This window comes from Anomalospiza imberbis, chromosome 11 (assembly GCF_031753505.1).
Source record: "Anomalospiza imberbis isolate Cuckoo-Finch-1a 21T00152 chromosome 11, ASM3175350v1, whole genome shotgun sequence".
Lineage (NCBI taxonomy): Eukaryota > Metazoa > Chordata > Aves > Passeriformes > Viduidae > Anomalospiza > Anomalospiza imberbis.
In genome coordinates this window covers 8,949,095-8,963,155 of record NC_089691.1, presented here as the reverse complement: position 1 = coordinate 8,963,155, position 14,061 = coordinate 8,949,095, and the positions used below count along the sequence as shown (strand labels likewise).

At 43.9% G+C, this 14,061-nt stretch overlaps 1 protein-coding gene across 3 annotated transcripts in view; it reads right to left on the bottom strand.

Annotated features, from left to right (window-relative positions):
- Window positions 1-1,440: 1,440 nt before the first annotated feature.
- Window positions 1,441-14,061, bottom strand: part of USP4 (ubiquitin specific peptidase 4) — a 32,140-nt gene continuing 19,519 nt past the window's right edge. For all 3 annotated transcript variants that reach the window (XM_068201755.1, XM_068201756.1, XM_068201757.1), the window contains 9 exons: window positions 6,833-7,024; window positions 6,197-6,285; window positions 5,083-5,298; window positions 4,921-4,991; window positions 4,453-4,568; window positions 3,818-3,967; window positions 3,048-3,151; window positions 1,902-1,990; window positions 1,441-1,780 (listed from right to left, as the gene is read on the bottom strand). In XM_068201755.1, the coding sequence (XP_068057856.1) occupies window positions 1,679-1,780; window positions 1,902-1,990; window positions 3,048-3,151; window positions 3,818-3,967; window positions 4,453-4,568; window positions 4,921-4,991; window positions 5,083-5,298; window positions 6,197-6,285; window positions 6,833-7,024 (1,129 nt within the window). In that variant the 3' untranslated portion in view covers window positions 1,441-1,678. The remainder of the gene's footprint in view (window positions 1,781-1,901; window positions 1,991-3,047; window positions 3,152-3,817; window positions 3,968-4,452; window positions 4,569-4,920; window positions 4,992-5,082; window positions 5,299-6,196; window positions 6,286-6,832; window positions 7,025-14,061) is intronic.

Genomic DNA, 14,061 nt, shown 5'->3' with positions numbered 1-14,061 from the left:
ACAGCAGCAGCATGCTGGCTAGAGACAATGCCCCCTCCTCCTCTCCATCTCTTTCCAGTGCCCTGGCAAAGGGCTGCCTGGTGCTGCCCCTCCCAGGGTGCGGGGACAGGCACACTGCAATTTCATACAGAGCCTGTTGCCCGGGGCTGCAGAAAGGTGGGGCTGAGGTGGCAAGTCTGGAGTTAAATGGATGAGCACTGCTGACCACCACCACAGAAGGTGATGGCCAGCACTGAAGCCACAGCAGCTGCAAGCACATATTCCAGAGGGAACAAAAAGCACACTGATAGCCAGTCTCAGCCTTTGATTCTGCCAACACAGTTGAATCGAAGAAGGAAAAAACCCTCCTGTCTGGTTCACTATCTTGAGCTAGATGTTTCCCTAAAAAACACAGGCTAAGGCTCTGGAATTTTTTGCCCATTTTTCATACAGAAGACCAGTTCTCCACTGAGACTCAGAGGAGTCTCTTTCCAAGAAAGCTGGACTTGAGTCCTAAAAAGCAACACACAGTAAAGGAGGACAGAGGGAAGAACATTTGCCAGTTGTGACAAAAGGATGGAGCAGAACCATTGAACAGCAGAGGCAAACAGGACCTGGGACAGGACTATGACACCTGCAGCCCCACAGAGGAGGATATAAAAGGCAGCACTCAAAGAGAGGGCTGAAAGAACAGTCCAAGAAAACCAAAGTTGCAAGAGAAAAGGCTGAAAACTCACACAATCCATTGCATTGGGCTGTCACCCGTACAGGTGACAGCTCTGGGGACACAGTGCTGAGCTTGGCTGGAAACATAAATGAGCAAAAAAGGATAAAAATGCTGTCACTGCACAAACCGTAGGAGAAATGCTGGCAGCAGAAAAGTGCTTACAGAGCAGCCTGGAAGTGAGGAGTGTAGGAGATGGAAAAGACAAGAAATCATCAATGTTATGGATGGTATTTTCTCTGCAGAAGAACAGGAACCAGAGCAGCTGTATCCTGCATCTCCATGGGGATCAGCCTGCACATATGCCACACCACAGGCAGGTATGATTCACTTCTGGCCAAGATTCCTGCATCACTGGATTCAGTGTTCACATGAAAAATGCTGAGTCGAAACTGCCCAGGAGAGCCTCAAATGCATCAGTGAAAGGATGCAAGCAAGAGAAAGGTCTGTTCTTTGCCAAGGGACCTAGGTACAATGGCAGAGACTGCAACAGACCAGATGTACAAAGATTTGAACTGAGCTCCAGAAAGGGTGCAGGAGGCCTCCCTGACACAGGCAGGGCCCAAAATCAACACCGGAGAGTTGGTAGGAAGCCCCAATGCCGATTCACAGAATCGTACCCACCATTCTCCTCCATGGGCCCCTCAAGGCTCAGCTGTGGCCTCTCCCAACCCCAGCTACAACCCTCAGCCCAAGAACCACAGCCCCAGCCCCTGCCTCTAGCCACACAGCTCAGCCAGATTTTAAAAAGAACTTTATTGAAGCTCCAATATATATTATTTTTGGCCTCTAAATACCCAAGTGTCAGCACCTATTCCTGGCTCTTCAGTGCTATTCTGAAACCCCCAGCACTGAATCTCTCAGTGCTTGATTTTCTGCTTGACCCCTACAGAAGGAAGAAAAATTTTCAGGCGCCTCAGGCATTGCTTTACAAGAGCAACCACTACCATGTTGGCTGAGTGCTGGAGGTGGTGCTTAGGTGGTGTCCATGCCATCACACTCTTCTTGGGGAGCAGAGGGGGCAGAATGTTCCTCGCTGTTTCGGCGCTCATAGAACAGCACATAGGCAGCTTTTGTCTACCGAACAGAAAGGAAACCCATCTGAAACCATCCACACAGCCTGACTGCAATGTCACCCCCAAAGCAGGGAACCACACTCTCAGCACAGACCTGGAGCAGCCTCAAGCCAAATACTCACCACTATTTGGTCTTCTGAAGCCACCGAGACGCTGCTGTCGTCGAAGTAGTACCACTTGTTGTTCACCTTGTTCTTGGCATAGGCAGTGTCTGTCAGGGGAGGAACTGTAGCTCAGCATGCTGGGGAGGGCCAGCAGGGAATGCACACCCGGGACACTGGGACTCCAGCCACGTATGCATGGGAGGCCAGGAGCCAGCTTTGGCATTGCCTGACACAAGCCTAGTTAACCAACATGAACATCTTCTACAACATGCCAGCTAGTCCAGCTAGCCTAGGACCAGGTTCCACACACCAGGCTTATCCCTGACAGCTGAGATACAGGGAAAAGAAACTTCAGGAAAAACAATAGTAGGCTTTGTTCACTGCCCTTGAGTCAGAGCTTTACCAAATACACACAGTTTAGGACTCTGCATTTCCACTTGAAAGAAAAAGTTTTCTGCTGCTAATGGATCTGATCTGGTTCTTGCAAAAATCCTCACTCAAGAACAAAGAAGTCCTTCAACATCTCTTCCAGCAAAGACTTCTGTGACTGTGATCTCCAACCTCAGAACACGTGCCACTTCAGCTACAGGAGTTCATCATCCTCTCATGGTAAATTGCTTCTGGGTGGTTCTACAAGTGTCACCTACAGCATGAATCTGCATGGACACCTGATACAGGTAACTCACCTACAGACACTTTTCATCTATGCTGCAGCAAAACTAGTGAAAGAAAACACTGACTCATCACATACCAAACTTGTATATAAGTGAGTTTTTCTCCTGATGAAATGACATTTTCCTATGTCAGCCCTTATCAGTGCAAAGGTGGAGACATTCTACTGTCAGCCAGTGTCACAATTTCAGGTTCAGCACTGAAAAAATTTGACTCCACTCATAAACTGGGGAGCACCATCACACAAACTAACAACAACTAACCAGGGTACCACAGGCATCAGTCAGACCTCAGGCCAAAGTGCTGCTACCTATCTGGCCTCCATATCCTAACAGGATCCCAATACAATACTCGCCTGCACACAGAACACAGTTAAGTTTTGGACCAGACACCTTAGGCGAGGGCTATTGCAGGTGTCCGAGTGTAGAGCCCTCCCATGTCCCCCCTGCCCACGTTTCCTTGCACACCAAGGACACAGCAGCAGTTACTCACAGTGGCCCACTCCCATGGCTCCATAGTGATTGGATACTGCAATGAGGTCATACACGTATGAGCCTGCCCTTGGGTCGCAGACAAACTCGGACATGTTCAAACCCCTGGACAGAAACACAAAGTATCAGTACACCAGTAACCATCACTTTTTAGGAACTGAAGCGTGGCACCAGTGCTGCTATGCTGCTCAGGTGTTGTTAGTGTGAAGACCAGACTTGTTACCCCTCCCACACACGGCAGGTCCTGACAAACACACCAAGCAGTGCCAGAAGGTTTAGAGGGAGGTGTCGAATAAAACACAGCTTGGAGTATCCCTGTGTAGGCATGAAGAGTGAGAGAGGAATAGTAAGGGATATGCTTCATCCCACAGCGTGATGCTAGCAAGCAGAAGCAGAGGGACAAGGCAGGCTTTCATCTTGTAATTGTGCAATACTCAATACTGCAAGTGCAGCACTGCCCAAAGAATTTGCTAAAATTGCTACAGAAGTTCTCTTAGTTGAATCACATGGGCTTAACCAAATTTCAGAAGAAACAGTTCCTGCTAGTAACTAATCTTCATTGAGATGTATAAAGCTGAACAGCATTAACAAAAACCACCCCCCAAAAATACTAACCCTCTCAACTCATGCCTGCTGTCCAGCCATTCAAACCCAAAAAACACCTGCTCCAGTTACAGCCTTTACAACAAGCCCACCCAACAGAAACATCAGAAGTACATCTTTCTTGACCAAATTCTTCAAGCTCTTCCTAGCCTGAGGGAAGAATCCTACCTGATGGGGAATTCCACAACCGTGTCAAGTTTATCCCTCCAGTATCTGCTGTATGAGAAGCGTTTTAAATGTACCACCAAAATCCTGGGCAAAGACCACAAGTCAAACTTCTTTGTGGCCTGCTGATGTTTCTTACAGTTAGGGCAGTACCTAAGGAAGGAGTAACAAGCAAGGAAATTAATGATTGCATCAAAAGAAAAGCTTCTGGCCTTCCATTAAAGATGCCTCACTAGCACAAGCACAGTCCCTGCTTGACAGAAGGCACACTGCCTGTGGAATATGCAGGTGAACACTGCCTCAGAGAATTCCAAACTCCAACCTGCTTTCACTTTACAGTCCTATGGTAAGTATGTTAACTGCACATTATACAAAAATTAACTTTTAAAATAGTCTGGTCATTGGAAGCTACATTCCCACTGACACTTTTTTCCTTAAATATAGGCAGGAAACTAATGCTTTTATTTGCCCATGTCCACAGCCTATTGAGTCAATGACTTAATACAGATCTGACAGACTTCTCAAAGATGAGGACAAGAGGACAGACCTGGGAAATTTTAAGAATCCCATGAAAAAATCATGTGAACTCAAACAGTTATATTTTATAGTAAATATGGCAGGCAGACAGAGGTTCTTACCACGGGTCATGTTCACCAAGTGTTTCCATAGTAGTGAAGAGCTCTATGCAGTCTCTGAGGGCTACAACAGCCTTCTTCTTCTGTGGCTGTAGCATGCTTCCATGTTTTTCAAACGCCTAGTGGAAGAGACGGGTACTTTATTGAATTCCATGTACTCTGTAATCCCCGACACCAAGAAATTACATGCTCACTTTCCCCACACCGCCTACTTCTGCACCTCCTTCCCCACCCAGACAATCACCTCCAGCTTCCAGCTACTTCTTTCTTATGCTAAATAGTCCATAAGAGAAAATATATGTCTTAACTTGGATTTAGAGCTGTCACCAAGACAATAAAAAGTGTCTTATTCTGTTACAAAATACCAGTCTATTCTGTTAAAAAGATGACCCACCAGAACACTGTTTACTGTCACCTTTTAAATACCATGCAAATTTACATAGCTGACTTATGAAAAGAGCATACTACAACCTGTGCCTCCTGGTCATCATAAAGTAGCCTCCGTGTCTCAGAATCCCAGTCAATAGCAACTGCAGAAAAAGCTACAAAAAAAAAGGGAAATATTTATTGCACGGGTGTAAAAAGAAGAAAGGAAAAAAACAAAACAAAAAAAAACAGCAAGAAAATTATTACCATTCAGTTTTAAGATTTTCCCTTCAACAATGGAGTTTATCTCAGAGGTCCCAGAGGAATTCACGAGGCTAAAAGTGAAATGCTGTTTCTTGCAAGGCTGCAGGTCCCTTGCTGACTCCACTTGCATACAACCCTCAGAGTGGCAGGGGTCAACTTCTGTCAGCTTTTCCTTGCCTTCCTCTCCACCATCCTGATGCTCCATCTCTTCAGTGTCACCTGGAAAAAAATTCCAAACAAGGACAATGTAGCAGGGCTTCAATGGAAGTTTGGCCTGACAGCTCCCATGGACAGCTGTTTGCATCAGCTTGTACAACACACACCAGTTATGTGGGAAGCAATGAAAAGGCACACAGAAAAAGAAACCTCTGCTTGCTAACCACTCCATCTGAAGCTGTATTTTATCCTTTAGCAGATGCCAGTTTAGGAGAGTGCTCAGTTTGCAGGGTAACAAGGACTCCTTCTGACAGCACACCCTAAGAAGCATCCCCAAGAGAGAATCAGCAAGGTTGCAGCTGGTAGTCTTCAGAGAAAGGAATATGTAAGTCACCAGGAAAGTTATTTCCATTCTTTGGGAAAAATGGACAGGTCTTTTCCCCATTTAATTAATTGCAGCTGTTACCCTCAGGGCTACACTAGTGAACCATTTCAAACAGGGAAGGGAAACACTCGTGTGCCATCAGCATTAAAAGATTCCTAGAGAGCATGTGACCTAGGAATGAGACTGTTGATTCTGTGTCCTCCAACAGACAAATTTCTCCACAATCTTTGTGACCTAACAGGCCAGTTTTCATCACCAAAGGGCATGTCAGGAAGGGTTGCCTCTGGAGGGAGGCAACCTGGACACCTCAATTAAGCAAGAACTTCCCTAACACTGGTCAGGATGAATGCACATCCACACCTTGCTCTCCAGCTGCTGCACATCTGATCTACCTAGGAAGGAAATGGTCTACAAGATTCTCCCTGTACCAAGCAGATGTCCAGTACAAGAGTGTGGCTTAATCATGGTGGAGAAACAACCTGCTAGAGCTTAAGCCAAATACATACAGCACAAAACAAATGCTGTTAGAAAGCTGAAGTGCTGAAAAGCTTCCAGCAGATTTTGAAAGGACTTTACCTTCAACCACACCATTGGAGCCATTGCAGGTTCCTCTGTCTGGGCAGGGTGGGGAGTATTCTTGTGCCAGAGGGAGTTTCACACAGCGGCTGAAGAGAAGGGATACATTTCTTACACAACCATACTGTGGCTGTGCACCACAACAGCAGCACACCCCTCTGTCATCAGCTCTTGCTGCCCAATTCCCTCCAGCAAACCAGAACCCAACCTGTACAGCACCATTTACATTTACATGACAGCACCAAAAGTCCTCAGAATGAGTCAAACAACAATTCCCTAAATCTTTGCTCTCACAGCTTGTTCCATGTTTCACTGGCTGTATACTGAAAAGGCAAAAGGAAGTTATGGTGGCCCCATCTGTGAGCCCTGAAAACATGCCCTCAGTTGTGCTCCTGACTCCTTTTGCTAGGCTGAGCCAGCAGTATCTGCTGCAAAGCCCAAAAAAACAGGACCTTGAAATGTCCCTATGTCCCTGGGGCCTCAAGACACTAATGCAATGCAAATCCTGTTTTATACAACCCACACAAATCAAGGAAAATTCTCCCTGTTAAAGGATTCAGTAATCCTATTACAGTGTAATTGAACAAGCAACCTCTAGAGCTTGGCATAGGATTCAAAGGTACAGCCATGACTTACCTGATCTGCTCCAAAACCACACTGTACAGGTGATCCACAGTGAGCTTGTGTTTGGGCACAGATATTAACAGTGGCTGTCCAAAGAGCACAGTCCCTGAAGTATTGCTGGATTGCCTCATTGTCTTTTCCCGAAAGTAAATGGAGAGAGTAACATACTCTGAGCCATCCTCACTTGGCTTGCAAACTTCATACCTGTTTGAAACATAGGTATTTCCATGGGTTATTTCCACTGCCAAGAAGCACAGCAAGTAGGACCAGTATGAACTCAGTTCAAGTCTCTCCAACAGTACAAGAGGGCTGTGTTGTCCTCTGCTACAGAGCAGTTTCCTGAACACACCCCATGGCTCACAGTGGCACAGGACACACACCTGCAAATGACTCAGCTGCCACCTTCCCTCTGTCTTTATTCCTAATTCAAACCCCTATTACCAATCACCTCCCAAGACACTACCCTGACAACTCCACCGTGCTTCAACCAGTGAAAAATACTAAATGTACTTTGAAATTTCTCTGACAGTGTTTGCTCCCACTGGAGAAAGAAATCTTCTTAATACCTTGGGTCTTGCATTCTCCCAGCCTCTCAATGAGTTTTATGGCCTGAGCTCACATCTCTGAGCAGCTAATGTTTCATAAAACCAAGAGTTTGGAAACATCTGCTTCACAGAAAAATCCAAGGACAGTAAACAAACAAGAAAAATTCTGGAAGACAACAAACAGCCTGGGAGAACAGTGAGGACACTGTGACGCAGTTTGTGCCCTGGGTGAAACAGCAAATGAGGTATTTGCAGCTGTCAGAAGAGAGGCAAAAGTAACCACGTGGTCCAACACTATCACACTGTTTACTTCAGGCCTATTCATTACAAAAGATTCATTTTCAGGATGCCAAGTCACACTGCTCTTTAATTTAGTGAGTCACCTGTCCCAGATTTATCTTAAAACTGCAAGAAAGATTTCATGAAAAGATGTCACTACACATAATGACCTAGACCACAGTCACATATCTGAATGCCTCAAACTCCTAACAATTCTCTTCCATTAGACAAGCCACTTCCCTTCTCTCAAGAGCTGAGAAACACTTTTTATTCCTGTGTTCAGAAGAGGGAGAACAAATTTCTGAGCTGTAATTCTGCTTCATCCTACTTACAACAAAAAGGGATCCTAGCTTGGGACTTGGACTGAGTTCAGTAGAGTACATGAAGAAAAACATCCTGCCAGGGAGTCCCAGCCCACCAAGAACACAAGAGCTCAGAGCCAGCCTAAGAGAGTCCAATGCCAGCAGCTGTTGAGGTTTTCTAGGCTGTCAGTGCTATTCAGCTGGACACCAGCACTGCATACAGTGCACACCTAAAGTTTCCTGAGAAACAGCACCATTAAAAGGTGAATTATTTCACTTAGTACTGTTTAAACCACAGAAGGCCACACTCAGTTCCAGAATATAAGCTGTGATTAACACCAGGTCCTATAAGACCCTTAGCCTGAACTCCTGTAACACAGCTCAGTGCATGACACTCCCGTGACTCCTCTCACATCACCTACACTGCTCTGCAAGCAGCAATTAACAAAGCTCCATTTACACTCCACCCTCATGCACCTGAATGAAGCCCTGCCCATGAGAAGGAACAGATGGGACAGAAATAAAAGACTATTCCCACAGGTAGGGGCCATCCATCACAAACAGCCAGCATGCAGCACCCCATAACACTCTGCAGAGAGCATCTCACACACAACAGATGTGACCACTCAAGTGTCCCTCTACTCACTCCACCTCAGAACACCTTTTATATACTAGTATTAAAAGCAGACATATCAGGATCAAGATCTGTCATTTTTATGATCTCCTGAGCAACAGCCATCCCTTGAAAAAAGAACCACAACCAAAGTACTTTTTGTACAGTGTAACAGGCTGTAGAGCTGATACTGGGAATTGCTGGACAAAACCCCATAATTCTGTATGTTACAACCTAATTGAAATAAGAGAACATGAAGGTGATGCTACTCCAGATGACACAACATGGTTTTAGAAGTCAGAAACATTAGTTCAGCTGCTACCACACTGCTAGATACTGGCTAATTGCCTTTATAATTCATGACAACTCATGAAGTTTCAGGCACTCAGAAGTGCCTGAAAACTGCTAAGCAATAGGGTAGGACTTGACCAGTCTTTATCAGCATTATGGAGGTTCAGGTCTGTGGTTTCAATTCAGAAAGCAATGAGGTAACTTCTGTTCCATTGCACAATGAAGGTAAGCAAGTGCACAGAATAATGGAAAGCTGTGAAGGACCAGAGCTACAGGAAAGGACACTGAAAGCAAAAAATACTCTGAGATGAACACCAGCCTAATGTACAGGTTGTATGTTACTGAAACATTCCCTCACAGGCGCTGGGATCTATGGTATTAACTCCAGCTGCAAAACACTATGTGGACCACAAGTCAATCTACAGCAACAACCAAGAAGTCTATTTTGAAAGAGAACAAGAGAAGGGCAGGAAGAAATGCTTTGCAGAAGCTGCCAAACAGATCTGCCTGAAGGGGTTTACTACTGCACAACAACCCAGAGATGATGCCGAGAAGCCACAACAGGGTCAAAAGTAGATAGTAAGAATAAACACAGGATTGGAAAAAAACTGGGAAAAACTGCTGCACATATTCTGATCTCTTCTAGGAAGTGGAGATACTCCTAATCTGTTTACTTTCTTTCATAATACCAGAACACACGCAAACAAGTAAACTAAGAGATCAGAGACTGAAAATGCAATTTTCTTAAGACAATGGACAGTTTGCCCCGTAGAAACTGGTCAAAGGATTTTGCCAGTCTTGCAGAGGAACAAGATTAAAAACGACGAGGAATTCACATGGGAGGTTTATACAAGGCTTAAATAAATACAAGTTCATTTCGGAAAGGACGCAAACCCTCATTTGAAACAAGAAAACCCCAATTTTAGTAAGCGTGATCAAACTTCACAGATCAGTCTGCTACAAGATCCCACACATCTCAAATGTTTTGTCTATAACTACTGGGCCTGCTGGTCTGCTGACCTCACTAACTCAGTTCAATAATTGCTGTAGCCTCTGTCACACTAAAAAACCTGACATCTCTGCAGCCAGTGATGTTTGTTCAAGACCATGAACTTATCTAAATGTAATACACAGCATGTTGTAAGAGAAGGCAGAGAACATGGCATGTATGGCAAAATGAACAGATCCTATTCAAATATGCACACTTTTATAGGTTAAAGGTGACCTGCAAATCAATTTGTGGAACTTTTATCAACATAAATAATACATGTTATGTAATATGCCCCATTAGCCAGGCCAAGAGAACAGGGGTATCTAGTTTACCCCCCAGAACATTTTTCTTCTTAGCTCCTAAGAACTAAGAAGAAACACTAAGAGCAATGCCCTTGAAATGGGCTGTGGAGGTTTTTTTCATGTGGTACTTACCTGAGCCCTTGTAGGCCGGCTCCAAGCTCCAGCAGGATCCCTGGTGATGGGACATCACCAGCAGGGTGCATGTGTGCGGTTACATTGGAGCGGGAGCCGGAGGTCCTAGTGGGGCTGGGCTTCCCAGGACCTGAGGAAAAGAAACAGCAAGTGTTTGGGTTGTGTGCTGAATGCTGTGCTCTGCTTAGCCTGGGCAATGAGAGCATTCAGCACAAACACTGAACTACTGTCATCAAATTGATTTGCAGACCACCTTTACAGGAGAGATTTCTGATCATTTGCCACAGACCTCCCTGTCCTTCCACAGAACAACATGCTTGGAGAGAACCATTTCCAACTGTGAGAAGTGGGATACACTCCCACCATTCTCTGGCAGCACTGCCCCTGCACGTCATTTCAATGATCTTGTTTCAACCCTCTCCACTTCTGCACCTCAGCTCTTCTCCAATAAATATTAACACAACTTGCTCCAGGACTACTTGACAGTTCCAAGCCTGTCAAGATGAGAATGAGATGAGTGCAAAGCCTTGTGAAAGAACAGGCTTGGAGAATCTCCAAAATTTCCAAATTCTCCTTCCCCTTCAGTGAAGAAGAAAATGTACAGTTTTATCCTCTTGTGTAAAAGGTGCCAAGTTCATTTTGGCATACATTTCAAAGTTAATTGAAGTCACCTAAATATCAAGAAGCCCAGTGGTATTTGCATTTCTTCTTTTTGAGGTTTTACTATCAGAGAGCTCAAAAGGTTAAGAAAATAAACCAGAAGAACTGATGAACCAGAAATTGAGCAGCTCAGAGATAAAATGTATCTTAGACATCCAGGGTATATCTTCATTTTCCATATTGCAATCCATTCAGCTTAAGTTCCAAATGGAGTTCAATTCTTGCCCCGTTCCTCACTCCCCCACATTCAGTATTCCCACCACTTTAGTGGCACATTAAAATTCACAATACACATCTCAAGATGTCCAAGATGCCTTGCAAAAACTGAATGTGTCTTCTCTCATAACCCTAGGGTGAAAACCAGAAAAAACCTCAGAGTTATTCCCACCACTAAAATAACCTGTAAGAGGCAGCAGCTCAATATTCCGTACATCCCACATACATTTCCCACATTTCCCAAATTTCACCAACAGCACAGTCTGGACTACAATACCTATGTCTGCAGACCATGTCCTATGTTAAGCAAATGCTCAGAAAAGCCAAGGCCCATTCCAGCTGCAATGTGCCATGAGAGTTCCTGCTCACTGACATTTCCAACCCAAGCATTTCAGGGAAATCCATTATCTGCTCAGTAACAAACCAACAGAGGCCCAAATCAAAAGCTGAGACTTAACAGATATTGGTGTCAAAAGCAAGACACCAGTACAAAAGTACTGACTTAAATTTTTTTAAGTCACAGCCCTGGTAAAGCACAGATCTCCTGCAGTGTTAGGAGTTTTTGAATTTTGAGTTGAGATGTGTGTTGCCAGCTGGCCAGTGCACAATACAGTAAGATCAGAGGTCTGGCAAACCACGGGGGTATTGTTGTCACAGGCAGGCCTGGCTACTGCTCTCAGCAAAGCAAACCTGCAGAAACACTCTAAGAGACTGACATTCATAGTTAAATTTTTCAATCCTGAAACAACTGATTATCATGCTAAGAAACATACAGAAGGCAAGAATTGCCAGTTTAAGTTACAAGCAGATCCTACAGCTTCAGAACCACTGAAACCAATTTCTGTTACAGGGCAGCCAAAAAGGTGATCACAGATGGGAGATTTGAGCAAGGTCGTGTTTAGAGGGGGACAATAAGGGCAAGGAACACAGGAACAATTGGATGGCAGCTGCTCATGAACTCAGAGCCCTGGGGCTTTGTACTGCCCTATCATTATCCACTCATTCTTTGGATTCTCAGAGTCCGGCAAATAACCACAGATGATAACTAAACCAACCTTGGCTTGATTCTGCCAGTGGAAGGGAGCAGTGCTTTTCAGGTGAGGAAACTGTTACACCTTTAAAAGAATTATTTAAACGGAAGGGTGCAGTCTTCAGTTTATCACAGCTTCTCTCAGAATTCACTCAGTGTGGAAGGAATCACAGGAAGGAATCAGGAAGAACAAAAGAAAAGGCCTGTCAGCCTAACCCAGCTGAAAGACTGGGCAACAAAACCCTTCAGAAAAAGACCTCAAAAATCAATAGGACCCACTGAGCCATCCGTAAATTCAAAATGTAAGTTTGGGAAACGCACACAAGTTTTGGGGAAATATACGTGAGAAATATCTGTTTCTGAATATGCTGTCCTGACTTAACTCTGTTTTGCATCGTTTTTCCCTTTGTTTTCTAACCAGTGAAAGAAACTTAGCATCTAACTGTAATTACTTAAAACAAGGAGCGAGATATACACATTACAGTTTTCCTACAGGGAAATCTTGCTACTGGACATTACTGGGAAATAAGAGCACATGATGAGTATATAAAAGGGCCAGGAACAATAAAACATTAATTAAGAGAGAGTTCAAGCACATGAGACAGCGAGTATCATGAAGTGAGTATCATTTAAATACAAGAGATACTTTGATTCTAGAAAACATCTTTTACTAGAATAAAAAAAAAAAAAAAAAACTGATGGTACTCAGTTATACCCCAGGTTGCAATATATGTCAACTTGCTGCACATCTACATTAACATTTAGTACCTAAGAACATATCCTGCAAAAGGTGCCAGGACTACCAGATAATCCCTTTCCAGTTTGTTTTTCACACCTGATAGCTGACATAGCTCTCACTTGGCTTTACTGCACTGAGCCCAACACCCTGAAATGATGCCGCTTTCCTATCTGATTTATAAATAAGTAATGCTATTAAAAACCCCATCTGTTCTGTAACTTTTATCTTCCTAGACTCAAAGCTGGTATGTTTTAGTCTTACCACACAAGGCCATTAAGTGATTCAAATAAATCTCACGAAAAATTCAAGTTTTTAAAACATGGTAGGCAAGCAGCTTCCAGAAGGATTCTTCCTTTCTTAAAAAGCAATTGCTATCTTTTCAGCTCAAAACTCTAGAAAATGTTCTTAAGAGTTTCTTTTGTGGTAATATCCAGTATAAATGTAGTGCAAACAAATGTCTGATGAGTTAGCATGGTTTGTTGAGTCTTTTTTAGGTTAGTTATTTCAATTGCGAATTTTGGGTGAAAACACTGTGACTGTAAAACCCTACACTGCTGTAATTTCTAATAAAAGGCATCTGTTCCCCTTCATTAAGTGATACAATGACAGTTTTCTTTCAGGAACAGGAGAAAGCTGCATCACTCTGTGTAACCATTTATACACCCCACAGCTCCATCACTAGTACAGGAGCACCTTTTCCAAGCTGAGCATTTCATGGACTATGCAGGCGTACAGAGCATCCTCCAAGTCATAAGCAGCAAGTCTTCTCCTGTCACTCCTCTAAAGAATTTGCCTTAATTTAAGAAGAAAAAAAATGCTTTTTACTGAGAAAGTATTCTACAATGACTTTGGGGAAATAAAAGGTTTCTCAACATTTCAAGTGGAAACAGGCTTCTTCTTTAAATGTGGAAGGTTTTGAAAGACCTATTCTTTCAAAGTATTTTTATTCCTCTTTTTAATAATCAGTAAGATATTTGCCTGTAATCTAAGAAGTTAAGTTGCTGAGATATCAGAAACTCCTGAAGTTATTGGCAGCAGCAGTCTGAACAAACGACCACCACATACCACACTCCCCAGCCACACATTACACAGCACCTGCAGGAGGCAGAAACCTGATCTGCCAAGTCATTGCCCGTAACTT